At 48.6% G+C, this 27,215-nt stretch overlaps 1 protein-coding gene across 1 annotated transcript in view; it reads left to right on the top strand.

Annotated features, from left to right (window-relative positions):
- Positions 1 to 27,215, top strand: part of LOC116950310 (small G protein signaling modulator 2-like) — a 171,520-nt gene that overhangs the window by 133,710 nt on the left and 10,595 nt on the right. The window contains exons 14-26 of the mRNA XM_076072471.1: positions 5,383 to 5,593; positions 7,374 to 7,438; positions 8,904 to 9,049; positions 9,477 to 9,605; positions 10,546 to 10,719; positions 10,762 to 10,917; positions 18,056 to 18,103; positions 22,594 to 22,917; positions 24,862 to 24,986; positions 25,206 to 25,288; positions 25,659 to 25,768; positions 26,128 to 26,224; positions 26,921 to 27,088. Of these exons, the coding sequence (XP_075928586.1) occupies positions 5,383 to 5,593; positions 7,374 to 7,438; positions 8,904 to 9,049; positions 9,477 to 9,605; positions 10,546 to 10,719; positions 10,762 to 10,917; positions 18,056 to 18,103; positions 22,594 to 22,917; positions 24,862 to 24,986; positions 25,206 to 25,288; positions 25,659 to 25,768; positions 26,128 to 26,224; positions 26,921 to 27,088 (1,836 nt within the window). The remainder of the gene's footprint in view (positions 1 to 5,382; positions 5,594 to 7,373; positions 7,439 to 8,903; positions 9,050 to 9,476; positions 9,606 to 10,545; positions 10,720 to 10,761; positions 10,918 to 18,055; positions 18,104 to 22,593; positions 22,918 to 24,861; positions 24,987 to 25,205; positions 25,289 to 25,658; positions 25,769 to 26,127; positions 26,225 to 26,920; positions 27,089 to 27,215) is intronic.

Genomic DNA, 27,215 nt, shown 5'->3' on the forward strand with positions numbered 1-27,215 from the left:
CTTGGCTCTGTGTTTTATCCACTCTAATGTCGGTTTTAATTTCGCATTTGTAAAACAACAACATTATTATTATTTATTTGCAAGTATTTACAGAGTGCACCCAAAACCACGTTATGCGGCTCTGAAAATTCCCGGTGGTGGATTTTTTTTTTTTTTTTGGGATCGAACGTCGATCGACCCCGTGACAAGAATCTGTCAGTGCGCGGCACGGTGACGAACGCTTTTTTTGCACATCATCCGCATCGCTCGCCACTCGTACGGGTGTTGGGTACAATTATGGACGTACGCTTCTCTCTTGTGGCGCTGTCGTTATCCACACTTGACGCACAATTTTGGCAAAAGGGGTCTGCAGTCTTGTGCGACCGTGTACACGCGTGTACTCGATGCGCACATGGCCATGGGTTTGCATGAACATGCGGCCTCGGTTTTGGGTGCACCCTACAAATATGTGACCAGTGCCCTGGGACAATTTCTACGAGTCAATGCTACACATATCTATAAACAAAAATGAGCCTGACCTCACATCTTAATGTAAGTTAGGGTGTCAGAGCACCAGCTATTATTAAATTGTTATTGCAGTCCACACAGAATCAATTTGTTAAAAGTTCCAAGCAGGTGTCATTGGCATTGCTTGGGGATTTGGCATGCCTCTCTGCATTTGCCAGCACCCTTTGTGCTTTCCAACAAAAGAATAGCCACTTCTCCAGGTTACATTTTCTACGGCACATAATCTGGAATAAATTATATAGGGCCCACAAATTGGACAGTGTGAAGCTGGAGAGGCAATCTCCATTTTCACCCCTACGGTAAAAAATAAGCTTCACGGTTACATAGCTGATGGGGAGGTGATTCGTGTGGGATGTACCTCTTTGTGCTGTAGAGGTTTATGTAATTAATTCACTGAGCCCCCAATGCCGTGGGCATTGCTGAAGCCCTGATGCTGGCATTTCCTCTGAGTGATAGATGCCAATAATCACATGGTGATGGACGACAAAACCTGAACCGACAGAAAAGAAACCCATTTTTTGGGAGCACATGCTTTTCCCCTGTAATTCTTCACCGAGTTGACCCAACCCTATCTCCCCCCCTTCCTAAAATTCCAAATGAAATGAATGAGAGCAAAAATCATAAATTTACACCTCCCTCTAACCTCTGACCTTTGAACTGTGGGATATCGGCCGCCCCTGGGCCTACCTTTCTTCAGCAGGCACTTGAGCCACGGGAAAGATCACTAACGGATGCTTTCTTTTTTCATAATTACAGTAGTATATTTAACATCCACTTTTTCACAAGCCAGTTGGACTAGCTGATTACGTCGCTTTACGTTTCTAGGCTTCACAGTGCCATGGACCTTGTTGGTAGACCTATATGAGCGTCAGAAGTTCAGAAAGCATGGGACATTTCAATTCGGCTGCCGTTGCGGGTGTGTAATCTTTCCAAAAAATATACGCACAATCTACATGACGTAATGCTGGGAAAGGAAATTTAGACTCGGCCTCCGTTGTTTTTTTTTGTTTTAACGCCCAGCATATAGTTGCCGTTTGCGTATATTTTTTTGCCAACGGAAAAGCATGCTCGCACGGTAGCGACACCACGCTTTGTCTTTAGAGGGCCAAACTTTTCAAATATCAAACAGCTTCGAGAAGAGTTCTCGTGTACGGCACCGCAGCCGAAACGTATCGGTCTCTGCACGCGTATTTTTTGGGGGGTGAATTTGACATTGCACGGACCATTGCACAGGAGGACCGAATTTAAAAAAAAATGCGACGCTTGAACTTCAAAGCGCTGTTTTCAATATTTTCAAAGTTTGACCCCTAAAGTGTTAAATAATGTATCGGGCGCATCTTTGTATATTTAAATATATATTGTGGCCTTCTATACAGATTTATTATAATTTGTTTTATTTATTCTTAGGTTCGGTTAAAAGAGTTGTCACAGGCTGAAGAATTAAGGTGAAGAGCATTGGCTCGGAGTAAAAAAAAAAAACCGCTTGGCTGCTCTATTAATGGACTTGATCTGACGTTGCTTTGCCCACCCTCTCTCTCTTTTGCCTCCTCCTGGGGGACTTTTGCCTACAGCTCTTAATCAAGACGCCACACTTTACACATCTTTTTTGTTGTTCTTCCGCTATGTGTTTGTTTATTGTTGTTGCTCGTATTCTAATTGTGGAATGCAGTTTTCGTTGAACGTTAAGGAAAACTTGTTATGACATTTTTTTCTCATTATAATTGATCGTTTGATTTAATAGAATGTGATTTGATTTTTTTTTACATTTGTGTCTCAGACGTTCTTGATGTTTGTTTGCGACGTTGAACACGGTTTGTTTTTCTGATATTGTGCAGGAAGGCTGCTTTGTAGTGATAAATATTTGCTAACTATAGTTGTTTTTAAGTTGGCATTTCAAGCCCAGTTGATTTTATTTTTACCAAATGAGTGTCATCTGGTGAAAGCTAATGTTTATCTCATCATAAAAGTTCCATTTACCTTTGAAACTAACAGCATCAGCTAAGTTAAGGCAACTATTTTCGTTCGGAAAAAAGCAAAGCGGTTTCCATCACAGCAAAACAATTGGATATTTTGCGGTACGCTTAAAAAAAACACAATTGGTATCAGGAATAAAACTAGAAATAATCGAGTCACTGCAAGCTGGAGTTACGTGTACTCTGTCCAGAAACCTCAACAAAATCGTCAAAAACACTGCCTTCAAAAGCAGTGCCATTGCGCTAAATGTCACCTATTCTAAAAAAAATCCTATTCAAGGCAGTTTCTTCGCCGAATGTGTTGACTTTCTATTTAAATTCGTGCACCACTGCCAATGCGGTGTCACCAAATAATGTTGCAGACGGCTAAATAGAAAAATCTAGACTCTTCGGTTGTACGTGCTGTACAGATCAGCTTTGGTGTTTGGATGGTACATTCCATATCTCTAGGGCAGTTGCCCTGGAGAGCTTCAGATAAACTCTTTAGAATGCACGTGGTTCGTCAGCCTACGCCGCCGCTGGTGTGTTTTCAGAATGCGAAGTAGATATGTAAACTGCATGGAATCCAGTTCAGAAGCAAGCGACGCCCAACAGACCAAACACGGGCACGTGTAGATTTCCCTACTCCTTTATATTATTGTGCTCTCATGAAAGAGACTGAACCTTAATCTTGTGAAACAAATTACGAAGCCGGAAATAAACCTCTGTCTTTTAAAGTTAATTACCATTGAATTATGATTACTAAACGGATCTCAGTTTGTCTCTTATTGACGTCCACACCCATAAAGTCAGTGGCAGCAATTTCCCTTTGGACAGACAAGCACGCTGCGGGTATAGATTATTCCTTGTTTACGCGCCTGGTGAGAGACACTTTGCTCATGTGCTGGCCCATTCAGGGTAATTTCAAGAGGCCATCTGGAAATGGTGCTGTTGTAAGCTCACTGGAGCAGAGCCATTGCTCAGAATTTACCATATGATCTATGAACACCTGGGTAAAAACAATTGGGCATTTTCTTGCAAATTATCCTTTTCGTTTAGGCAGACAGCCGCTGTTTGTCACAGACCATTTTTTTAGATTGTTAGTTTTTATTATATGGAACTGCAGTGCACTGTCATTAATGTGACGTCAATGTATACAGGTTTCTCTCACTATACGCAGCAGTAGTAGAAGCGTTCCAAACAGTTTTTGCGCACAAAGCGAAACCGCACGAGACGGCTGCCTTGTCGAGTAGCGCCAATGGTACACACATCACACACACACACAGTACACACATCACACACAGTACACACATCACACACACAGTACATACAGCACACAGTACACACAGTACACACATCACACACACACGGCACATACAGCACACACACACACAGTACACACATCACACAGTACACACACACAGTACACACATCACACACACACAGCACACACACATCACACACACACAGTACACACACACAGTACACACATCACACACACACACAGTACACACACACACATCACACACACACAGTACACACACACACACAGTACACACATCACACACACACACAGTACACACATCACGAATCCAAACCGCAACGAGCAAATTCTGGGCAAAAATAGGTTTTGCCACATGTATGCAGGGTGCTTCAAAAAAATGTTGACACTTACATGGGACTGTCGTTTTCAATTGGAAAAGAACGGATACTACACTGTAACGTGCTAACAAAAGTATGTTAATAGCTTCAAAAAGTAAAAGAGTCTCCCACTTGTTCGCCATCGTTGTCAACGCGTGGCCTGGAATCTTCCCCAGGTGGTCTCCAGAGCTCGGAGGCAGGACGCTTCTTGTGGTATTGTTGCAAATGCTCAGAATTGTTAAAAAACTCTTTTGAAGCACCCTGTATATGCAGATATTGCGCACAAAGCGAACCTGCGTAAAGCCAGGGAAACCCGTGAAGTGAGATTATATCTCGATTTGAATTCGCCAAGTAAGTTGCAACGTCACATTGAACAAATCACAACAAAAGTCCCCGAACTGTTTTGCGGCACGCAAGGGCTGTCTGCGAAAGAGGTGCGCTTCCTGTATCCTGGTATGAGGCTGCATACCACGGACAAAGTGCACGGAGCGGACGTTGCGTGGTCCGTCCGCACCATTTCATGAACAGCAGGGTGTTCTAATCAACGGTGTCTCCTCTCGAATTACACTGCGAGTCAATGCGTCGTCTTCTCTGGCTCCATCCTCCCATAGCCAGTCTATTATTAACATTTAAAAATAAACCTCAGGCTTCCTGCGTTTCTCCTGCGATGTAAATACATATTGGTTGGGATAAGTAGACCTTGCAGTTATCCTGTTTTTTATTTCACACAAATGATACAGAATCAGAATATTTATTTATACCGGAGGAATCCGATGAGCTATAAAGCTCTTTTTCACAGATGTCAAGTAGCGGCGGGTATTGTTACAACAGCAACAATACAAACACGACAGGATTACAAAGTACAAGAAAGGTAAAACACATCACCCAAAAAATATACAAATAAACTAAACCATCCCCATCCCACCAGGAAAAGCCCACTGAGGCATTAACCTATTTGTCAAAAGCAACCTGGCCACAGATGTAGTTAAAACAGAAATTAAAGCGCAGTAGCGACAGTTTACAGTGACTCGCGAAGTGCAGTGTTCAACCAAGAAAATTCCATGACAAGTCCAAAAATCGATAACAATTTCGCTTTGTTATATATATATACCCATTCATTATTTACTTAATTTATTTGACGCGTGTCCATGATTTTCCGGAGGCCACTCACTATTCGGCCAATCTTGAGAAGCTCCGCTGGAATGGCGGGTGAGGATTAACGGTCGACTGGCGGTTGTTGTTTGTTTGTTTGTTGTTATTGTCCCCGTGGCTTTGGGCTCAGTCTCGCAGGACCTGCTGGAAGTGCAGGCCTCTAACGTGGCCCTCGGCAGCCCCGGCCAGTGCCCGCCGCCGCCGCCGCCGCTCTGGCAGACGGGCGAGGCGAGCCCGATGAGGCCGTACGCTCCCGTGCCTGGCGTGGCCTCGCCCGGCTCCCCCCCTCTGCCGCCCAACGCGGTGCCCGCCGCCTACCCCGCGCACATCGCCGCCGAGAGGTACGCGGAGCCGCCGCCGCCACCACCACCCCCCCCCTGCCCCCCCGCTGCCCCCCTCCGCAGGACATCCGCGAGGGACTTTGGCAGGAGAAAGCGTGGCGTTCTTCAACTGAACCTTATGGGCGATACACCTTATGGGCGGTTACCATAGTCAACCCGGCTCTCGCATAATGTCCGCGATGCTCATCTCGACGAGCTGTACACGATGCACTCTTCAAAGTTGAATTGTTCGATAACGGATTTTCTTATGCTGATGTTTGGCGTGTCAACATCGCGGAGTAGCACCACCGATTTCGGATTGATTGGTACCCCAGTCGCGGAGTTAAGTTACACCCCTGGAAAAAAAATAGTGTCCCAAAAATAAAATATTTAATTGCCTCGGCCAATTTGTATTATTTGGCACCCCGGGGTACCGCCGCCGTGAGGATGAACTGGCAACGTCGGTGGTCGCGGTGGCGGAGCTGTCGAGCGGTTTGAGTTTCTTCTCGTCCTTCAACTAGTCGGATCGCGCACGGCCATTGTGCGTCGCTGAGGCGCTCACGTGCGTTCGACTTCGCATGTGGACGCTTTAGTAAATTGTTGTACGAGCAGTGCATTCGACGATGTGCCTTCGCCCGCGCTCAGTATTCCAGCAACTGCCTCGTAAGTGCGCGCGTCTTTTCGCAAAAGTCGATTTAAGCGCCGCATGTTAGCCTGCTCGCCTTTCACCGAGCTGATTGTTACTCTTGCGGTGCGCAGAATTGTTATTTTTACAATGTACTTACATCTACAGTCACTGCGTGTTTTTATCGCTTTTGTTCGATAAATTATGTTTCGCGCTGGCGATTGGGGTGTGTGTGTGTGTGTGTTGATGGGGAGGGCGTTCATCACAGCAGTGGATAGAGCAGGGTTTACGTCCCTTAACACTTTGCTGCTGCCATTAAGCGCACGCTCATTTAGATGCAGTTCAAGGGGTGTGTGTCTTGTGGTTATCTAAAGTACCCTTGAACTGTTGCTACATGTCATGAGCACATTCATAAACTGTCTGGGCAATGCCAGTACTGTGCTGCGTCTCGGGTTGCCCCATCAGTTTTCCTGGTATGTTCACTTTTGAGGCAGCTGCTGCCCAGGGAAATCCGAAAGCTGTCACCGGGACATAAAACAAATAAGTAAATCCAGATTTATTTATTTTTTGCAATAATAAGATACCACTCACATGTAGTTCTCCCTTGTTCCGGTATTCTTCTTCTGCCCACGATAGGCCCTTTTATTTTGTACCTCGGAGGTGGCAACGCTATTTTAAGCAGCTGGTTCACACAGCAGATCAGACGGCGTGCGTACGTCCCCGGTACGTACGTACGTTGAACTTCCTTCGCACCGTGCGTGGCCAACCGTGCAAATCGGAGGAGCGGGGGAAGGACAACAAACTAAGCACAAAAAGCAGTCCTAAAGAAGTGAGTTTTCAATCTAGATTATTTAAAAGTGCACAGCTCCCGGTGGCTTCCTAATATCGGATGGAAGAGCGTTCCAGACGGCCGCAGAAGCGCATCTGAAAGCGCCGCGCGATGCGGTGACCGCCCTTCTTGGTTTCGATGGCCGAGCCAAAATCCGCTGCTGCTGCTGCGAGGATGACGACCGGAGTTCGCGTGACCGATGGTTTATGTTCCTTGAGATCAGTGAGACAAACGCGTGCGTGTGTGCGTTTAGTTATTCCGATTGCTTGTTTCCTTCGGAAGCCTGTGCGTGCTGATTGTGTGCCATGTCCTCTGGTGGCTTTGTCTCTTCCCCGCGCGTGCTTAAGGACTCCACTCAAGAGCCTCTGCGACAACATGAGGAGACAAATTCTCTCCCGCGCCTTCTTCGGCTGTGAGTGCCCAAACGTCAGCCGCGGGGCCACCAGATCGATCGACTCGCCATCGGAAGGCTTTGGCGATTGACTCTTTGGGGGGGGGGGGGGGGGTTGATCAAAGTCAGTATCGCTTCGTGGGTAGGCAATATCGTAATGCCGAGCCTCTGGAGAGACTTGCTCCACCCGGAATGTGGAGTTTCCACCACTGGCTTAAGGCCACCGATGTTGATGAATACCGCCACACTCTCATTTGAGCAGGGAGACAACAAATCCCCTCCCACCCCCCGTGTAGCCTTAACAGACTGTTGGGGAAAGTGCAGTTGGCGAGCAGCACCTATGAAGGCCGGAACGGCACATGAGGGGGTGGGTTGCCAGCAACACGCCCGGCCGCCTTTGTCTCCCAAGTGGCAATGTTTTTTGTTTTTTTTTACAAATCGCACTAGGTACTCATTTGAGGCTGAGTCGACCTAGGGAAGGCCCCAAGATCGGTTCCGATAATCGTCACTGGTGTTTGTCCGTGAGCGGGAATCGAGCATGGGTCGCCGGGTTTGTGGCACAGCGTGCTAACCGCTTCTACACCACCCCTCCCCTCATTTGAGCCGGGAGGCACCCAGAGTGACACACACACACACACTCACGCGCGCGCGTGAGCGTGTGGCCCGGTGGCTCATGGGTCAGCGCACCGAGCCGGCACAACTGAGATCCTGAGATCAAGCTGCAGCTGCACGTCACTGAATCGAGTTATCAACTTCAGCGAGCTCTTGATCCCGTCCCGTCTTACTTATGACTCGACGTACAAATTTTTTTTTTATATATATACGTGTTTTGTTGCCAAATTTTGGCTTATTGGATGGGCACGTTAAAAGGTGAGCCGTTAGCGTGGGTAATATTCTATTGAGATGAATTCAGAAGTAATTCCATGATGACATCTTCCAGTGGGGGGGGGGAGGTTAAACACGTCGTATCACGAAATGGCGATGCCGAGAGCGAAATTTGAAAAAAATAATGTTTTGGAAACAAATGGTGAGGGGGGAAGTATGAGGTGGACGAGTGACTCAGGACGGCGATACGCACTCGGAGCGCTGACCCCTCGCCGCCAAAGTCCTGGGTTGTAATCTGGGTTTCACTCAAGCGAAGCAATACGTGTGAGCACACGCCTGTGCGTGTGGGGAACGGCGGCTCAAAAGCCAACGTCAGCGGTAAGTGTGACCAGAACTTGTCCTGGGCCCCCTCAATTAAAGGAGTGCACTATGTAACAATCTGCGGTTTGGCATGCATGTATGTTGAACTTCGTTCGCACCGTACGTGCCAATCGGAGGTGCGGGAAAATCGCGGGCGCGGCCGGTTGTGTGGTTCTGGCCACAGGACCCCCTTCGTGCACCGTGCGGGCCTTGATAGTTGCTCGCCATCAGCACTTGCGCCAGCGGAGGATCGCCTCGACACGGGAGTTGTGATGCCGTCGTGCATGTTGCGGTTTGCCAGGGCTCGCCTACTGCAGGCACCTGAGCACGGTGCGCACGCACCTGTCCGCGCTGGTGAACACCGACATTGTGCCGGCGGATCGGCCATGCGACGCCAGCAACGGCCTCACCCGGCAGCTCTGGGCTGCCATGGAGGCCGGCACGGAGGTTAAATTGCACCACAAACGGCACACCATCAACCACAATGCCAACCGCACCCGCCAAAACCCCACCCGCCAAACGTATCCGCCAACTGCCACACGAACGAACTGCACATTGAGAAAGTAAGATCAGTTGTGATCTTAAAAAAGTCTTTGCAACGTCAAAATCACCAGACTAGGCTTTGCATCAATTTCAGTCGATCAATGTGTTTAACTTGCTGACCCACTCGTACTGGACATCTGTGAAAAAGAGCTTCATAGCTCATCGGATCCCTCCTCCAGTCTAAATAAATATTCTTATCAAGTTGTACAGCGGAGTCGAGCTCCCCGTTCTCCGCTTTTCTTCAAGCAGCGGTGGAAATTCCATATTCCTATGGCACCGCGGCACGAGCGTCTCTCTCTTATGACAACCGCTGCTAATGCGCTTCGCCCAGGAGGTGAGCGAGACGGAGATGGTGAGGTTGGTGTACTACGGCGGAGTGGATCCCTCCGTCCGGCACCACGTCTGGCCATACCTTCTCGGCCACTACCAGCTGGGAATGACGGCAAGCGAGAAGCAGCAGGTGAGGCTCGGCCCCGCTTAGATCGACCGAGATCGATCCGAGCGGGGCCTCTCTCTCTCTCTCTCTGTGTTGGAGCTTTGTCCACAGAAACCTGCCCTTGTTTCACGAATTCGTCGTCTCTTCCTTCGCACGCGTACATTTTATCGTTGGGTAATTTTTTTTCAATGGGACGTGGAGTGTGTTCTGCACATGGGAGCGATCGTCAGCCCGCAGAGACACGTGTATGAACGGACCCGCAGAGCTACCATCTTCAGGCCATCTTACGGCCCAGCGAGTTTTGATGTTTCACAAACCTCTTCGTGCTTCACCAACCCTTCTTCTTTGGTTCTTTCGGTAAAGTCACGTAGAATGAGAATAAAATAATAAATTGATAAAATAAAATAACACAATAATATTCTCACGACGCTTCGGCCACAACACAAGCGGCCTTCATCGGGTGGCCGCTTGTGTTGTGGCCGAAGCGTCGTGAGAATATTATTGTGTTATTTTATTTTATCAATTTATTATTTTATTCTCATTCTACGTGACTTTACCGAAAGAACCAAAGAAGATGAATCCTTGCAGTCACGAAAGCTTTAAATCGAAATTTCACCAACCCTTGCTTACAAAAACGCTGGATCACAGCTGCAGCGCCCACCGCACCAGCTCGGCAGTGATTTCGTGCGAGAACATCGTGCTGTCAGGTTGCCGAGACAATGATCCGGAGATGTTGACCTTGGTGCGAGCGCAGAAAGCCTGAGGCCTCGTGTTAGAGCGGTGAAGGGCGACGACAAGCCTGCACCTGGGTGCCCCATCTCCCTCGCCGCCACCACCACCCTCTCGCCATTCCCACCACCCTCTGGCCACCCTTGGCCGACGCCGTGACGACGCTCTGTTCCGTACACGCACCGCTCCCTGTCTCCGCCGTGTCGTGTGTCCCCCCCCCCCCATGTCGGCGCAGGTGGACGAGGACACGCGCGCACGCTTCGAGGACACGAGCGCCGTGTGGCGCACGTGCCAGGCGGCCGTGCAGGCGCGCGAACGCGAGCGGGAGGCGCTGGGCGGCCACGGGAGGCACGCGTCCGGCACGCGCGCCGCGGGCTCCGCCGGCAGCCCGGGCGGCGCCGCCGGCGGCGTCGGCGTCGCCGCCGCCGCCGGCGCCGCCGCCGCCGGCAGCCCGGGCGGCGGCGCCGGCGGAGCGGTGCAGGGAGTGACGGCGAGGAGTCGCGCCGCGTCCTCGCTGGCGGCGCTCGGCCGCCTCTCGAGCTCGGCGGGGAGCCTGGAGGCGCGGCTCCTCCGCTTCGGCGCGTTCGGCTCGAGCGTCAGCAGCGAGGTGAGGAGGCAGCGGGAGGACGCGTCGGCTCGGCAGGCTCGTGGGCATCGCGTCAGGCCCACCGAGCTGGCACCACGGCGGCGGTCGGGGTTTTTGGGTTATGAGTTCAGCTGCTGGGGGGGCTAAACCAGGTTCTCAAGTGTGGTGAGTTCATGGCATCACCCCGCGCTGTGATGACTGCACGTAAATATACTTATTGTTAAATTGGCTTGCCACTTTTGTTCGGCTTATTTCAGCTCTGCTATGTCAACATTGTGCGCCACCTAGTGTCGGAAAGATCCATTGATATGAGATCAGAAGTAGTTCTATTACATCGTTTTCCAACACACGGTGGTACGCTGCTCACTCTGAGAGGTTCACGTGATATAGCTCTTTATCTCGCCACGTGCGTAGATATTTCTTCACCGCAGTGTGTGTGTGTAAATGCAGAATGTAAAAGAGGAGTTTAAAAAAAAAAAGGAGACAATTGCTGGTAGCGTGGTGAGCCGTGTGGACTCCAAGGGCAGTAGGCGACGAGGCTGTACCCGGGCCCTAAGCGTGCGCCACGCGAACCGTCGGAGCGCCGTGCCCCTCGTGCTTTGCCGCGCGCCCCACCGCGACTCTCCCGACAGCTCGCGTCAGCGGTTGCGGGGCCTCTCGAACCGTCGCAAGGGCCGCTAGCCTCGAGAGGGCGATCCTCTCGCAGCTGATGCGCTCGGTTCCCCTTCGCGTTGCGAGCGCCGTGGTTTTGGCGCGGCGTGCAGTGGCGGTTGCGGGCGCGAGCGCGCGTCGGTCCGACTTGTTTGTCGACGCGTCGGAGAAAGAGGAGCCCGCTCCTCTCCCGCGGAGGGCCCTCCTAGGAGGATGAGCCCGCGTCTCGTCAGAATCGCGCCCAGCAAAAGTAGAGCGGGGCGCGTGTGCACCGATTGCCCCCCGTGCAGCACGCCCGAGTTATCTTTCTCACGAGACGCTTCCTCGTCCGGTCCTCCGGACGTTTCGTCACGCTGCACCGTGCCGTGCAAATTGTGACGCACCAAAGCAGGTGGATGCAGGACGCAGGTGCAACAACAAACACAATTTATGTTTCGATTTAAAGCTTTCGTGACTGCAAGGATTCATCTTATTTGGTTCTTTCGGTAAAGTCACGTAGAATGGAAATAAAATGTTAAAAATAAAACATAATAAAATAAAATTCTCACGACGTTTCGGCCACAACACAAGTGGCCTTCTTCAGGTGAAAGGAACAGACCTGTCGGGACGACAGAGCTTCAATGAAGCTTCAGACCTGTCGGGACGACAGAGCTTCAATGAAGCGCCAATGAAGCTCTGTCGTCCCGATAGGTCTGTTCCTTTCACCTGAAGAAGGCCACTTGTGTTGTGGCCGAAACGTCGTGAGAATTTTATTGTGTTATTTTCTTTTATTAATGTATTATTTTATTCTCATTCTACGTGACTTTACCGAAATAACCAAAGAAGAAAAAACAATTTATGTTCATGTTCCGCCAAGGTATTGTTTATTCTCAAGGACAGATTGTCGGCAAACCATGGCACGGTTGCCATGGTTGTACTGTGGACTTCGTAGCAGTACATTTATGCAACGTTTAAGCTGGCATAATGAGTGCAAATAAGCCGCCTCGTTCAGGTGACGCATTTTAAACGACAGTCAAATAGTTATCATTCTCGCTTTTAACATGCGAGGTCTGTCTTCTTTCAATGTCTCACGTGGTTATAAATAGAGGACAAAATTCCAGCCTACCTATTTATCCACCTGCATGCAGCCTACCTACCTACCTGCTTGCCTGGCTACCTGCATGCCGACCTAGTGACCTACATACACGATACCCACCCAGCTCTATGCCTACCTCGTGCTTTACATGGAAATGTTTCAGATAACAAATTTCAGTTAGGTCACGTGAAACAAGATCTATCCTTAGCGAACAAGCGGCACTCTATTATACCTGCAAGTGCTGCCAATGTATCTGGAGAAGTATAGGTTCATTTAAATCACATGTGATAGAAATGTATAATACTATAACGTACTGTATAACCACATTGCTTGTTCTGATGGAAGTGATGATATGCTACGACTGTGCTTTCATGAAATACTGACCGGAGGCTGGTTGTCTTGTTAGAATGTCGGTTATGAGTCGCGATGGAAGAAAGCGGTCAATTGCGACCGTCATCTTTTTGCCGTTGACTCTGCACGCAGAATCTGTTGCGTGGACCTTCCCTGCAGCTACGCACGAATGCCGGTCAACCTGCGAGTGATTTTCCTGCTCCATCTCCCCCGTGTTTGGTGCCGCGGCCTTGAGTAACGCCTGCACTGCCGTCGCCATCGGACCGACGACAGATAGGCGCGCACCCCAGTCGTCCGATGCGGTTCACGTCGTGTCGAGCGGCGCTGGGTGGCTCGGGGCTCAGAGTGCACTGAGTCGGCACCCCCCGAGGCGATCCTGGGTTCAAAACCCTGGGGCTTCCGGCCGCATGTTGATAAAACCCCCAACAACAACAAAAACTTAATAACGTTTGTCAACGATTCGGATCAGGTTTCTCCAGTGGAATCTGTTGATGGTGTCAGCCTGGCCACCAGTGATTGCGAAAGTTGAGTTGTTCGCTTCACTCGGGTGTGTTCTGCACATGTGGACAAAAAAAAAGCTTTAACGCTCATTGGATTCTTCGAGTACAAATAAATATTGTGATTTCTACTTCGTTGGGCAAATTCCAGCTGTTGAAATTTCAAATGTTGTTTTGACTGTGTCATGATGACTCTCTTAATAGCTGGCCATGTGATGAAGTTCAGCAATCCCTCGTGTGGCTAAGATGACGTTGAAGGGGTCTCACAGGTTTCTCCGTGAGGTCACCTTTGAAAGGTCCCTGTTTAAAGACCGGTTGATGCAGAGCCTTTGTGCAAAAGTTTCGAACAGACAATTCTTCACAATAAAGGCCTTTGGGTTAGATCGCGTAAGCATTAATTCTTATATTATAATAGACAACTCGATTAGACAATTTTTCGTCTCATGAGATGACACTGAGAAGCACAATTTTGGGAAAAGGCCCAAATAATTTATTAAAAAATAGCATGCAAATTTCCATAAACAATCATTGTGCTGCGGTTACACATATATGTATCTGAAAACACATACACTCTTTGTTTTTTTCGGTAAAGTCACGTAGTTAAAAATAAAATAAATGAAAAAACAACTAAATTAGTTGTTTTTTCAATTGTTTATTTTAACTACGTGGCTTTTCCGGAAAAAAATAACAAAGAGTATGAATCCTTGCAGTCACGAAAACTTCAAATATAGAATAATACACTCTTGGTTGCGCTGTGGTGTGGTTAGGTAATGACATATAACATGATGTAAAAAAATGTTTTCTTTTTGCTCTTTCACTTCCATGGTAAACCAGTACAGGTGGGGACTTGCAGGGAATTGCTGTCAAGCATTCCTCATCACACGTTTCTGTTTGACCCTGTCAACGTACCGTGGATGGGCACGTGCGACGATTGTAAATCCAGTACAATGGAAGTTGCCTGCTACTGCAATCGAGTTTCACAACACAGCTTGGATTTTGGTGTGCTCCGGACAACCGCAATCCTAGCGCATGTAAACCACGAGGGGAATTAATGCTCCCAATACAGTAACGAGAGATGTGATAGGCTGGGTGAGCCTGCTAGAGAGTACCAAAGCTTAAAATGTCAAACAATCGAAAATAAATCCAGGTATCATGGTATTTTGTTGGAAAAAATATATCTCACAAATATATATTTTTTAATGGAAAATTATCGCCGTGAAAAAAGTTTCCCTTCGCAGATAGATTTTCCCAATATAACGAGTCCTGACTTATGCTCAGTGGGCCACAGATTTGGGGTCCACTTCACGTTGGGGCAACGCTCCTCTTCCTTCCGTGCCCACCAATGAGACATCGTCACCGAGCACAATGCCTTCCGGCCGTTTCGTAAACATTTTAAACTTAGCTCAGGGATCGTTATTAATTTCCTGCTCTCAACATCACGAAACACGTGACGGTGTACAGGTAAGGGGGTAAGAGTTACAATGCGGTTGACGTAGGCTTCTCTCCGGGTGTTTGGCCCCCTGAAGGGTGCACAGGAGCAGTCGCGCGACAGAATTCCCCTTAAATTTCGATTCAAAGCTTTCGTGACTGCAGGGATTCACCTTCTTGGTTCTTTCGGTAAAGTCACCACGTAGAATGGAAATAAAATAATAAAAATAAAACATAATAAAATAAAATTCTCACGACGTTTCGGCCACAACACAAGTAGCCTTCTTCAGGTGAAGGAACAGAACTGTCGGGGCGACAGCGCTTCAATGAACGCTGCTAAGATTCGCAGCGTCTTTTAAGCTAGGTGGGAGAAGTAAAGCACCTTGACAAAGGAGTTTACATATCAAACAAGAGAATTTAGCATTGACATAGCTGTGTTAAAGTGTTGGATCAGCAGGGTGTTAAAGTCAGAAATTAGCATGTAACTGGGAGATTAGCATGATGTTAATGTGAGGGATTAGCATGTGACTGGTCACGGAAATAGCTATGTTAAAGTCAAAGTTTACATATCAACAGAGGCATTTAGTATATGGACGCTAAAGGACTGCAACTACCGATGTGAAAAAACTAAGTATAAACTACATCAATATAATAAATGTACTCAATATATTCTTCAATAAGTTGAGCAATTAACATAGAGTAACTGGGTATACACTACACTATATAATGAATACAATATAGTAAACTAATAAACGTCGAGAGAATTTTATTTTGTTATGTTTTTTTGTTTATTATTTTATTTCCATTCTGCGTGGTGACTTTACCGAAAGAACCAAGAAGAAGAATTCGCCTTTTTTTCCCTGCCATCGTTTCAGATAAGGGTAGTCGCCGCACATTCGGGATAGCGGAACTTTCATACTCACGGCTTTTGTGAGCGCCCTGTCATTATTTCCGCTCCGGCAAATCGACCCTTATTACCGACGTTAGCGGGCGGCCCCCATAAATCACTGCGGCGGTCGCGTTGGCGTCGTGTTCTCGCGCCACGAGCCGTGCGGGTGGCTGGGAGTCCAGCCATGCGGTCACGACGCTCCCCCGGTAAACCAGCTTGCGCGGAAGTCGAGAGTTTGATCCCGCAGACGATTCGCGTTCATTCTCGTGCACCGTTATTGCCAGAGGGTGCCCTTCGCCCCCAAAAAAGTGACGCTGAAAGATTGTTTTTTTTCTCATCGTTTCTGTACTGGATGCCAAGTGGCCTCAAGCCAGATTTGTTTTCATAAATTGTTAAAATTGAATATCCTTCCCTTTGTACAGTAACAAGATTTACCATGTTGCCCTTGCAAAATTAATATTACTTGGCCTGTGGGCGTGCGCTGAAATTGGTACGACCCAGAGCTAAAATGTTTTACAATCAAACACCGTTTTTAACGTATAGATGTCTAAACTTGACCAAATTCTAGACGTGGAAATTAAAAGCATATTAATATGCAATCGCCATTTCAATGAAAATACATTTACATATTTGCAAATAGAGCTCTTTGTTAATGACATTTGAGACGTGCAATTTTCTGAACAGCTTGCCAACTCAGTTTAAAGACGTTTAGAAAGTGCAGTGATGCATGGTAAGTCAGCTCTCTCTGGCTGCTGAGAGCCACTATCAACCTGAAGCGATTATGTTGGCATGACTCCCATCAACGCCCGTACATGCTGACTTGACCGTTACATCTCTGAGGTAACTGCAGTGCTTATTGTTAATTTTAAAATCTTAAAGGTTTATGAAAAAAGTATTATATACTGTATATATAAATAAGAACTGCTAAAATTTTGGGGAAATGATGGCAGATTGGAAAAAAAATCTGGAAAAAATATGACACTAAGATGGTAGGGGGCCATCCATTGAGTAGGAACGCAAAAATCTGTCAAAACTCGACCCCTCCCCCCCCTCCCTGTACGCACGTGGACTTTTTACACCCCCCCCCCCACCTGCGTACGTACGCCTGACCCCCCCCCCCCTACCGAATCCTATAGAACGGCCGATATTTAATCCACGCAGAAACGATCAAGGATTAATAATATGAACGTGTTTAAGCAAACAGATAGTCCACCGCCGGACTATCTAACTCATTTGAAGGCCAATGTAGACAAATTATTAGCGAGGCTTCACCCCCCCCCCCCCCGGCGTTTCCTATGCGTACGCACATTGTCAGTAGACCCCCCCATACGCAAGCATACGCATTTGGGTTACCCCCCCCTCCATGCGTACGGTCTCAATGGATGGCCCCGTATGGAGATTATATAGTGGGACAACTTGAACACGTGCGTATAGTAGCTTGTTTACTGAGGGAAGTTTGAAGCTCAGCATGGAGGAATTAGTTTCCACACTTACATCACGACACTAACCACTTTCAGCTCAAGCACATGTTAATAATGACAATACTCGGGACTAAGTTTCAAGATTGCAACGTTTAAAAACCTGGGTTAAAAAAAAACGGCCTCCGTATAATTTCTGATAGTACACAGTTAGAGTCAGCACCTGCAAAAGTCCAATCCTCAAGTATATTTTCCCATCGATTATTCCCCTGACAATATTTCAGAAATCATTTCAAAATATACATTTATTCTACCTAAAAGTCCACGAAGTAAAATAAATTATTGCATAAATTAAATTGTCTCATCAGCAACCTCTCAAGAGTCATCATCATCTGTCCCTTATGTCGGCTGAGCCGAATGAAACCCACCTTTGTTCTCCTCCTAGAGCTAGCATCACTGTCCTCATTCAGTCAAAATCATTTTTCGCCTCGAAACCTTTTACCGCTGCATCTCTCCACCCGGTGGTGTCTTCCTCTCCCGAAAGCGTAAGTGCGCTATAAAACAACAGAGAGAAGTTACTGATTTTTCTTTCATGTGGTGACCCTCATTCTGAGAGCCCCCCCCCCTCCCTTTGTTTTAACACCGGCGACCGTCTTGCGTTCGCGTGTTGTTGTTGGCGGCGGGGACCGTTTAGGGCCCAGCAGACGTCTCTCCCGCCTTAGCGGGTAACGGCGGGGAACGAATCGCGGCTCTCTCCTGCACGAAGCCCTCTCAGCAGAGTGGCAGCAATGGAGGGGGAGGAATGAGACCAAAAGGCATGCCCTGTGTGCGTGTCGCCCGTGTGTTGTAGTCGAGCGTGCACCCGTGCCTGCCTACTGGCTGCAGTGTGAGCGCCCAGGTAAATGCAGCGTGGCTGCCGTGCCGTGTCACCGCATGCGACGTTGTCGTCCTCTTCTGCCGTGGGCCTCCCCTGGTTCCTTTCAAACACCCCCCGCCTCCCCCGCCCGCCCGCCCCGCTCCCCCACGGTTCCTGCTCGTGCGCAATAGCGCCGCGTCCCAGCTCTGCGGCTCGAGGTTGCGGGTGGCAGCTGTCGCCCCCCTCCCCCCCCCAGGGAACCGGTGACCACTCGGCGTGCCGGACGCTTACCGGCGTTCGGGCGCGCGCAAGTGCCGTGGCGCGCTCCGCTCGCGCGGCGTTCGCAGCGTGGCCAGATTAACGATGCAATTGGCCTCCACAGTTCGACGGGAGGAAACGGGAAACTTGCGAGTTTGTGTTTGTTCACCACCCCCCCCCCCCACGAAACGTGAATTCATTTGGTATATTGACGCCGTTCTCGAAGCGCAAGGGGCTCTCGCGAAGGCGCGTCTGATTTACAGACGAGTAGCTTTTCGCAGGAGTTTCACAGCAGGGGGGGGAGAGGGGGGGGGGCGATGTTGCATTGTGGCTCTACTCAGGATAATTTTGCAAGTAATGAAAAAAAATTGCACATCGCATATTAAAACTAGCGTATCACCTTGCAGCGGACTAGACTCTCAAAGAATGATGAGGGGCGGCCAAGGTTGCGTATTATTCACAGGCTGATCAACAGGTGACAACTCAACCACCATCTGCTGGGTCTCATCGCCTCAATTCTCAAGCTCAAAACTATAACCCTAGTTGATGACAGACGGCGCCCGCTGTCAAGCGGTCAGATTTCCAGTGGGTGTAACTATCACAGCGGCGCTTCGCTGAGCAACAATCGTGCAACTTTGAAAGGAACAGGCCCTGTGTTCCCTCTCGTGATGTGCTGTGCTCGTACCACCCATCCGTGCTGCCCGTTCTGAAAAACACCACGAAAAAGAGGCCAGAGCGATGCACACCACCTGCTGATAATCCACTGTGTAACAATAAAAACTTAATTTGTCCCTGGGTAGTAAGTGTTTTTTTCTAATTGCTTATGCCTCAAAAGTACAGAAAATGGCTGTTATCCCCCACGAAACTTTGCTTTTGTTCTTTTGAAATGTACCTATTTTCGATGAGAAAACGTGGTGTACATTTGTGTCATTCCTTCACGTAAAGTCCTGGTCACAAAAAAGCAAAGTTTGTGGGGAATAAGCCATTCTCTATACTTTTAAGGCATAAGCAATGAAAAAAATAACACTTACTTACCCAGGGACAAAAATCGTGTTACATCGTGCAATCTGTACGTGCGCGGGCACTTGTGTTTTTTCCTCTTAACACCTTGATCGATAACCCTCTTGGCGCTTCCGTGTTATCACACTAACGGCATCGTGTTTTGAGGCGTCGCTTGTCCGGTCCCGTCTCTTCTTCGTCCACGCAACCCCGAGTGACCGTGGCGATGTGCAAAAAAAGTGGCACGGCCGTTGAACGTGTGGCCGTCGTCGTGAAGGCCCCGCCGAACGTGATTGTCCCGCCGAACGTGATTGTGATTGTCTCGCCGAACGTGATTGTCTCGCCGAACGTGATTGTCTCGCCACGCGCAGTGCCACGATGGGTGCACTCGCACGTGCCAGACCTCCCCCACCCCCCCCCCGTTCTGGTTTACACTTAAAATAATCATAATTCACACTTTAATTTTTTACACAACGCGTCAGCACGACCCTAGCGGAAGGGGTGAACCCGTTAAAATCTTCCCCGTAGCAGCGCTGAAAAGTTCTAAAAGAAGGGCCATTTCGTGGAAACGTCAGCGGCACATTTTGTACTTGGTGTTTTGAGGCAGCGTTACCGATGTACGTGCTGAGCTTTGTTCTAATTTGTGCCAAGTTCAACGCGGTAGCTCGGGTTTGCTGATGGGCAAGTGGCTTCGCATTGACTGGCGATATAGGAGATCATACTTTATTTGAGCTACGGCGTAATGGAAGGAGCCCATCAGAGGACAGAAATCAACAACTTGTTAGGAACGCTCACGAGAGGCGTGTTTTAAAATTTGGTGAAATCTCAATGTGTTTCGTAGCAATGCCTGCGCTAATCGGCACATTCTGCCATAACCAATAGCGAGTTGGTTACGTTTAGTACAGGCGTCGCAAACTCCTGAATTAAAAAACGCGCGTGACAGCAGCGGCAGTTATCTGACGTGCACGTGTGAGCTTGAGAGCCGTGCGATGTGAAACAGAATGCCACATTCATAAGACAATTCTATTTGGTTGCTTGAATTCGAGGTTTGGAATGCTGTATAGCCTGGTGCGGTCAATGTGCTGGCCACGGAGCTACGCCTCGCAGTGAGATTCCCATAGCCGCCTACCAATTTACGTGGCGAATTACCAGAATGTGTCATTTGCTCAAAAGTGAACCATAAAATCTTTGTTGACATTGTTCACAAGATTAGGCGGAGCCATGCCGGTGTCATAGCCCGCATTGCAAATTGGACCAATATATAAAACATTTTACTCCTAAAATATTTTTTCATTAAAATGCAATATCCGCTCTTTTGTAAATATACATAGTTAATTATCTGCCATGCACGAAGAGGGAATGACTCTCACTGCATCACGTGTGATTCTATATAAAAAATAAAAACACACAACGTTGAATTAATTCGATAAGTAATGTTTATTTTTTTAATTTGGAATAGTAGATACGATGTGGTGCTCGTAAGTTGCCTGTGGCATCGACACACACAGGCATCGTAAAAAGTGAGAAAAGCAGAAGCCAAAAACCACAGGCAGATTTAATTTGAACTTGGCTTATAATGGTGGACCATTACTTCTCAACGCTGACACCACAAAGTGTCGAACGCATGGAATTGCTGCAGGTTAATTGCTTGCTGATAATTTTGTGAGTTAATCGCTGTGGAACAATTACCCAGGGTTAATTGATGTGGGGAAACCACTTTGAGTTAAGTGCCCTGCGAAGAGCCTGAGTAAGCCATTACGATTCCAGATTGGAGGGCGGACTCATTTATTTGATTAATGCCAGTTGGATGTCCAGTTCTTAGCTCTTGTCCCAGAGTTAGTGTCCATGGGTTGAAATCCTACCGCTCCACGATAACGTTTGCAGGAACACGTCAAGGAATATGAGCCAACGTCAGATTTCATAGGTCTTCAGGGACTCGCAGCAAATGCAGACTTGTTCTCTCTGTATTCCACAGTGAAATTGTAAAAAAAATCTACCTCATCACCAGGTGCCCCTTGCAAAAGAGATAATGAGTGTCTCAGTGAGCTTTCCCCTGGATGAATTGACGGAACCATTGTTATTTAAATTAGTTAGTATTACCCGTACTATTGTTAAAATGCTGAATGTTAATATTGCATTATCATTGACAGTCCACCTAGCTCCATGTTGACAGCCACTTTTTTTTAAATATTTTTCTTGAACCAAATTTAAGAGGTTACGTAACAATCAAACCAATTGCATGTGGCTGTGGAGGCCAATGCTGCATATGTCCGGGTACCGGATAGACGGTTAACCTTCATCAATAACAGATAAGACCCCCGCTGAGACCAGACGTCTCGTTTTCACTAACCACACTATACAGCAAACCAGTTTCAACATGAAGCAAAAAAAACAAACAAAGGCAAACGTTGAATACTTACGACCGCACACCTCTCACCGTTATTTTTGCCCAGTGGAAACGAGAGTTGTCATGTCTATGTAATATTATATCAGCGCAGTGACGAATGATACGTGTACTTGATTCAGGTCAGAGATTGCAACAATAACAGTATCAGAGGCAGGATAGGACACGCATAGTGCCTCCTGTACATTAGCTCGGTGACAGGATTGCGGTGTCTCATTTCGGACCTCTCTATCGCCAGGATTAATTGCTTTGCTCTCAGTCGGCGGTTAACAGTGAGAAAGAAAAAATATGTTTTGCCCAAATGACAAAGTACAAATTGTATAAAATAAAAGGGTGGAATAATCTGTAAAAACACGACAAAACACGAGTGCCATGAGTTGGTAAATGTTGGCTGGGAATAATTGAGTTTGACACGTAGGCTTTCGCAACCAATATTATTCATAATGAAGATGTTTGGGTTGGACTGCATAAGTATAAATGTGTCGTAACCCTCCACCACCCGACACAACCAGTCAGGGATTTGTCACGTGAACAACGCGTGCCAATTAGTTACTACTTCACCCCACCGGTGTGTTGGAGAGTAAATCCACAACATTTACAAGTTTAGTTCTATGACGTTTCGCTGGTAATTACATCCAGCATCATCAGGCGATTTGCCAGAATAGTGAAGCCATCCACCTGCTTCCGGTCTTAATAGAGCAACAGGACGACGTCATCACTGTGAACCCATCAGGTGTAGAGATCAGAGGGGGAGGAGGGGGTTTTATTGGCTGTGTCGGATGGTGGAGGGTTACGACGCATTTATACTTTCGTGATCTCACCAAAAAACCTTTATTATGGGAATAATTGACTCTGCCCGACGTCTGGGCAGGTGTTTGAGTCGGTAGACGAAGTGGAGACACACGCAGGCCCCGAGGCGTCCACAGCGCTGCAGGAGTGCCTGCCGGACCTGCAGCTCCCTTACGCACCCGGCGAGGACCCCCAGCCCGGCCTGGAGACGCAAGACTCGACCGATACGCATGGCACGGGCAGCCACGCGGAGGCGGGGGGCAGCCCGTGGGAGCCCGAGGAGCAAGGCATGCTGGGGGGCGCGGACGAAGCCGGTTGCCACGGCGATGGCGAGGCAGTGCCGAGCCCTGGCTTGGGGTCGCCGCCGTCTCAGCCAGAGCCCGACAGCGCGGTTGGAGATTACACGGTTCGTACGGCCTCCACTCTCTCGCTTTGTCGCGTGCGTTTGTCCAGGAAAGCCTCGCCGGTACATCTTTTTCACCGTACAACCAGAACGTGCTGAGCCAGCCCAACACGGCTCAGTAGGGGCCAGGTTCATATTCTTAGCTCTTTCGGTAAAGTCACGTTAAAGGGAAACAATAAAATAATAAAATATATATAAAACAATAAAAATTCTCACGACGTTTCGACCATAATACAAACGGTCATCATCAGGTGTGAAAAGCTTTTGGTGTGAAAAGCTTTTCATACCTGATGATGACCGTTTGTGTTATGGTCGAAATGTGAGAATTTTTATTGTTTTATATATATTTTATTGTTTCCCTTTAACGTGACTTTACCGAAAGAGCTAAGAATATGAATTACTGCAGTCACGAAAGCTTTAAATCAAAAGGGGCCAGGTTGTTTTTCCTCTGCAGAACCCGAGCCGTGCCACTGATGGTCACGTGCAACGAGACGGGTCGAGATGCATGCAGTGTGCTACTCTGTGATGCAACTTGTGATGAAAATTATTTAACACCACCCCCCGTACCCCCCACCCCACGCCGTCCCCTGCTTGACCTGGATTCAGATACATTTTGTGAGGCCAGAGTTTCACGGTTTAATTCCGACTCTGCTCTGCATATAGTTGAAATTCACCCATGCTGCGAGGGTTCCCCCGACCCCACGCCGGCACGGCTCGCATGTGCTAGTGGGAATAAAAAAAAGTGGGAGACACATTTCTGGCTGTACGTGCATTCAAGCAAGCGTTTGAATGCAATTTTTTTCATTCATAAAATGTTATTATTTCTAAGGATTTAAATACATTAACATATCAAGCTGATGCACACGAGTTTGTGGGAAACATGCTTGTGGCGAATAGAGGTGTGGGCAGCAAAGGTTGGCTGCGTGGCTCACAGGTCAGAGCTCAGAGCGCTGAGCCAGTACTGCTGGTGTCCTGGGTTCAAACCCAGGCTGCCACCTGATGATAAAATCAGGTTCTCCAGTCGATTGACTTATGAGTCAATAATAACTGCACAAAAATCCCATCGCATAATGTTTGGCTTTGTACTTAATTTGGCTTAATACCAGCTCTGAGAATTACAAATAATGTCGGTTTCACCGTCACGAGACAAAAAGATGTTCCATCAGAGTGTGTGTGCGGGAAAATGACACCAACTGTGCAAATCATTTAAACAAACGGCCACTGAAGCATTTTCCTGGTGAAGCCCCGCACAAAATATCTTCTGCAGCCATTCTCTGGATTGCGAGGCACACTGAATCCGTGAGACGTCCGTACCGATTCCTCAGCTTTGCCAATGATGCCAAAGTATAATTGGAATGCGTTGTGGGGGTAAAGGCACAAACTCACTCTTTTTTTTTAAAGAAAATGGAGGGTTGGGAAGGCGAGTGGTGATGGTAGTGTTGTAAACATGCTACCAGAGAGGCAATGACTCACAAGCAGAGAGGAGATGAGTGAAGCTGATTGCGAGCAGGGTCAGTTCCCCCCCTCCGTTGTATCGTAATTGTTCCATCGGCATCACGGCACGAGGCGAGGGCCGCGCCGATTCCCAACGCTTCGCAGGGCCGCACATCGACTCCCTTGCACCCGAGGACAGCCCACAGAAGCAGACGTCGCAGAAATGCTTTTACGGAAATATTCGGTGACGTCTTTTTTTTTAATCCGCATACCAGGGGGCGCATTTTCCATGCAGAAAAAACTACTGAATTAGTTGCGTCGTAGTGATACTGATATATATAAAAAAAATTCTCAAACCAGGGATTTAATTGGTTGAGAGAAAAGACCAAATTAACGTGACGAGTAGTTTGGTAAACAATAATCGGTGATCGGGCTGAGACCGTGAACTCGCTGCGCGTGAGAATCCAGCTTTAATCTGACCCCTGACTTAGTCGGTCATGTGCGCTTCCGTAGCAAGAAGAGCTGGACATGTACGCTATGAACTTCCATCGCATCGACAAGGATGTTCATCGGTGTGACCGCAACTTCTGGTTCTTCACTGCGGGGAACCTGGAGCGGCTCCGCAGGATAATGTGCAGGTTTGACTCCATATCCCGGTCCAGTCGTTCCAAGCTGACATTATTGTTTTTTATTATTATTATTGTAGTGCCATCCAAGAAATACAGCAACCAGGTGTGTATTACGTAACGACCGGGCAGGCAATTAATGGCGGCTGCCGCTGTTGCGGTCGCTGTTGTTGTTGCTGTTGTTGTTGTCCGCCCACGTGGTGCTCGTTGTCACGCGTGTGCTCGTGGCAGCTACGTGTGGGAGCACCTGGACGTGGGCTACGTGCAGGGCATGTGTGACCTCCTCGCGCCGCTCCTCGTCATCCTGGACGACGGTACGAGCGGCTATCGCCGCTACCACTCCTCATCCGCACTTCAATCACTCCTCATCCACACCTAATCCGTACCTCATCCACTCCTCATTCATTCCTCATCCATTCCTCATCCACTCCTCATCCACTCCTCATCCTCACCTCATCCACTCCTCATCCACACCTCATCCACACCTCGTCATCTCCTTATACAAACCTCACCCATTCCTCGAATGTCTCATGTGGAGACACGGTCTCCATGACTCGGAGCTGCTGCTGCTGCTGCTGGGCCACTAGAGCTCGGTTCTCCGTTGTCGTGGAAACGGTCCACGAGTTCTGCTTAGTGGCGTCGTGACGGCCGACCCCCCCCCCCCCCACCGACGTGTCCCCGCAGAGGTGCTGGCCTACAGCTGTTTCAGCCAGCTCATGAAGAGGATGATCCAGAACTTCCCCCAGGGCGGAGCCATGGACAACCACTTTGCCAATATGCGCTCGCTCATCCAGGTGCGGCACCCGTATCGGTCGGCATGGGGGCACTCGGCACGGTGGCTCTTGCCACGCACATAAGAGCACACACTTGCGCAAACACGCACACACCCTTACGTACATGCACTTACACGCAAACGTGAACGAACACATGTATACTCTTTGGTTCTTTCGGTAAAGTCACGTAGGTATAAAATTAAATAAATCACGACGTTTCGGGCGCAACACAAGCGTCCGTCATCAGGTGGGAAAGCGATGGTCTGCTGCTGAGGCAGACTGTTTAAAAAAAATTTGAAATGGGTGTAGGCCAAGGGTCATAAAGAAGTGGCGTCGTTGCGTCGCAGTTTTATTGAGCTGTCTTTTGTGGTCCCGGCCAGATTTTGGATTCGGAGATATTCGAGCTGATGCATCGCAATGGAGACTACACTCACTTCTTCTTTTGCTACCGCTGGTTCCTGCTGGACTTCAAGCGAGGTGCTGCCCCCCCCCCCCCCACCCACCCCACCCCACCGTGTGCCCTTTCTACTACTCCGATCCCTCTCAAACACTGGCTGCTATAAATTTCCACACGATGAGCCACTTTGTTGAGCTATCGTTAGTGATAGCCAGGTCGCTTCTGAAAAAAAACCCTCTATATAGCTCAATGGGCTTTAGCTGGTAAAATAAAATAAAAATGTTTAATCGTTTCGATTTTAGTGTAATGTCCGACTCGCCAGAGACATCTATATCAGCAGATACGTGAAAGCGATAGAATATGTAAAAAAAAATATTTATTCAGAAAAACAAACAGGTTATTGGACGCCAAACAACTAAATACAGCACAAACTACTTTAGAATGAAGCGCGTATAAAAGCATTTTACTCCCAGCTGCTGGGAGCAGCCGACTAGCTGCACGTCTAAGTCCCTGAAGAAGCTCCCAGCACGTGGAGCGAACTGTCGGACACGGCGCGAACAACTCGCGTTGCGACCAGGACACACATCGGGGAGCGGTGCGGCACAACCGCGAACATCCAGCGGTAGCAGCGGCGTGGGGGTGGCAATGCGACCCGCGCGTGGATGATCCGTCATCACCGTCCGCCGCTGCTCCCGTCGCGTCGTCCATGCCCTGGCGCGCTTCCACCCCTCCCGTCTGTCTCCCGCGCCACCCCCCCCGCCTCTCACGGCCCCCAGAGCTGGTGTACGAGGACGTCTTCGCGGTGTGGGAGGCCATCTGGGCGGCCCGGCGCGTCTCCTCCGAGCACTTCGTCCTCTTCCTGGCGCTGGCGCTGGTGGCACGCTACCGGGACATCATCCTCGAGAACAACATGGACTTCACGGACATCATCCGCTTTTTCAACGGTTCGACTCGCAGACGGACACACGTACGGACGGACACGTACGGACGGACACGTACGGACGGACACGTACGGACGGACAGACACACATATACGGACAGACGGACGGCCACACGTACGGATGGACACAC

The sequence above is a fragment of the Petromyzon marinus genome, chromosome 38, assembly GCF_048934315.1.
Source record: "Petromyzon marinus isolate PM22_M1 ecotype Great Lakes invasive population chromosome 38, UKy_Petmar_22M1.pri1.0, whole genome shotgun sequence".
Lineage (NCBI taxonomy): Eukaryota > Metazoa > Chordata > Hyperoartia > Petromyzontiformes > Petromyzontidae > Petromyzon > Petromyzon marinus.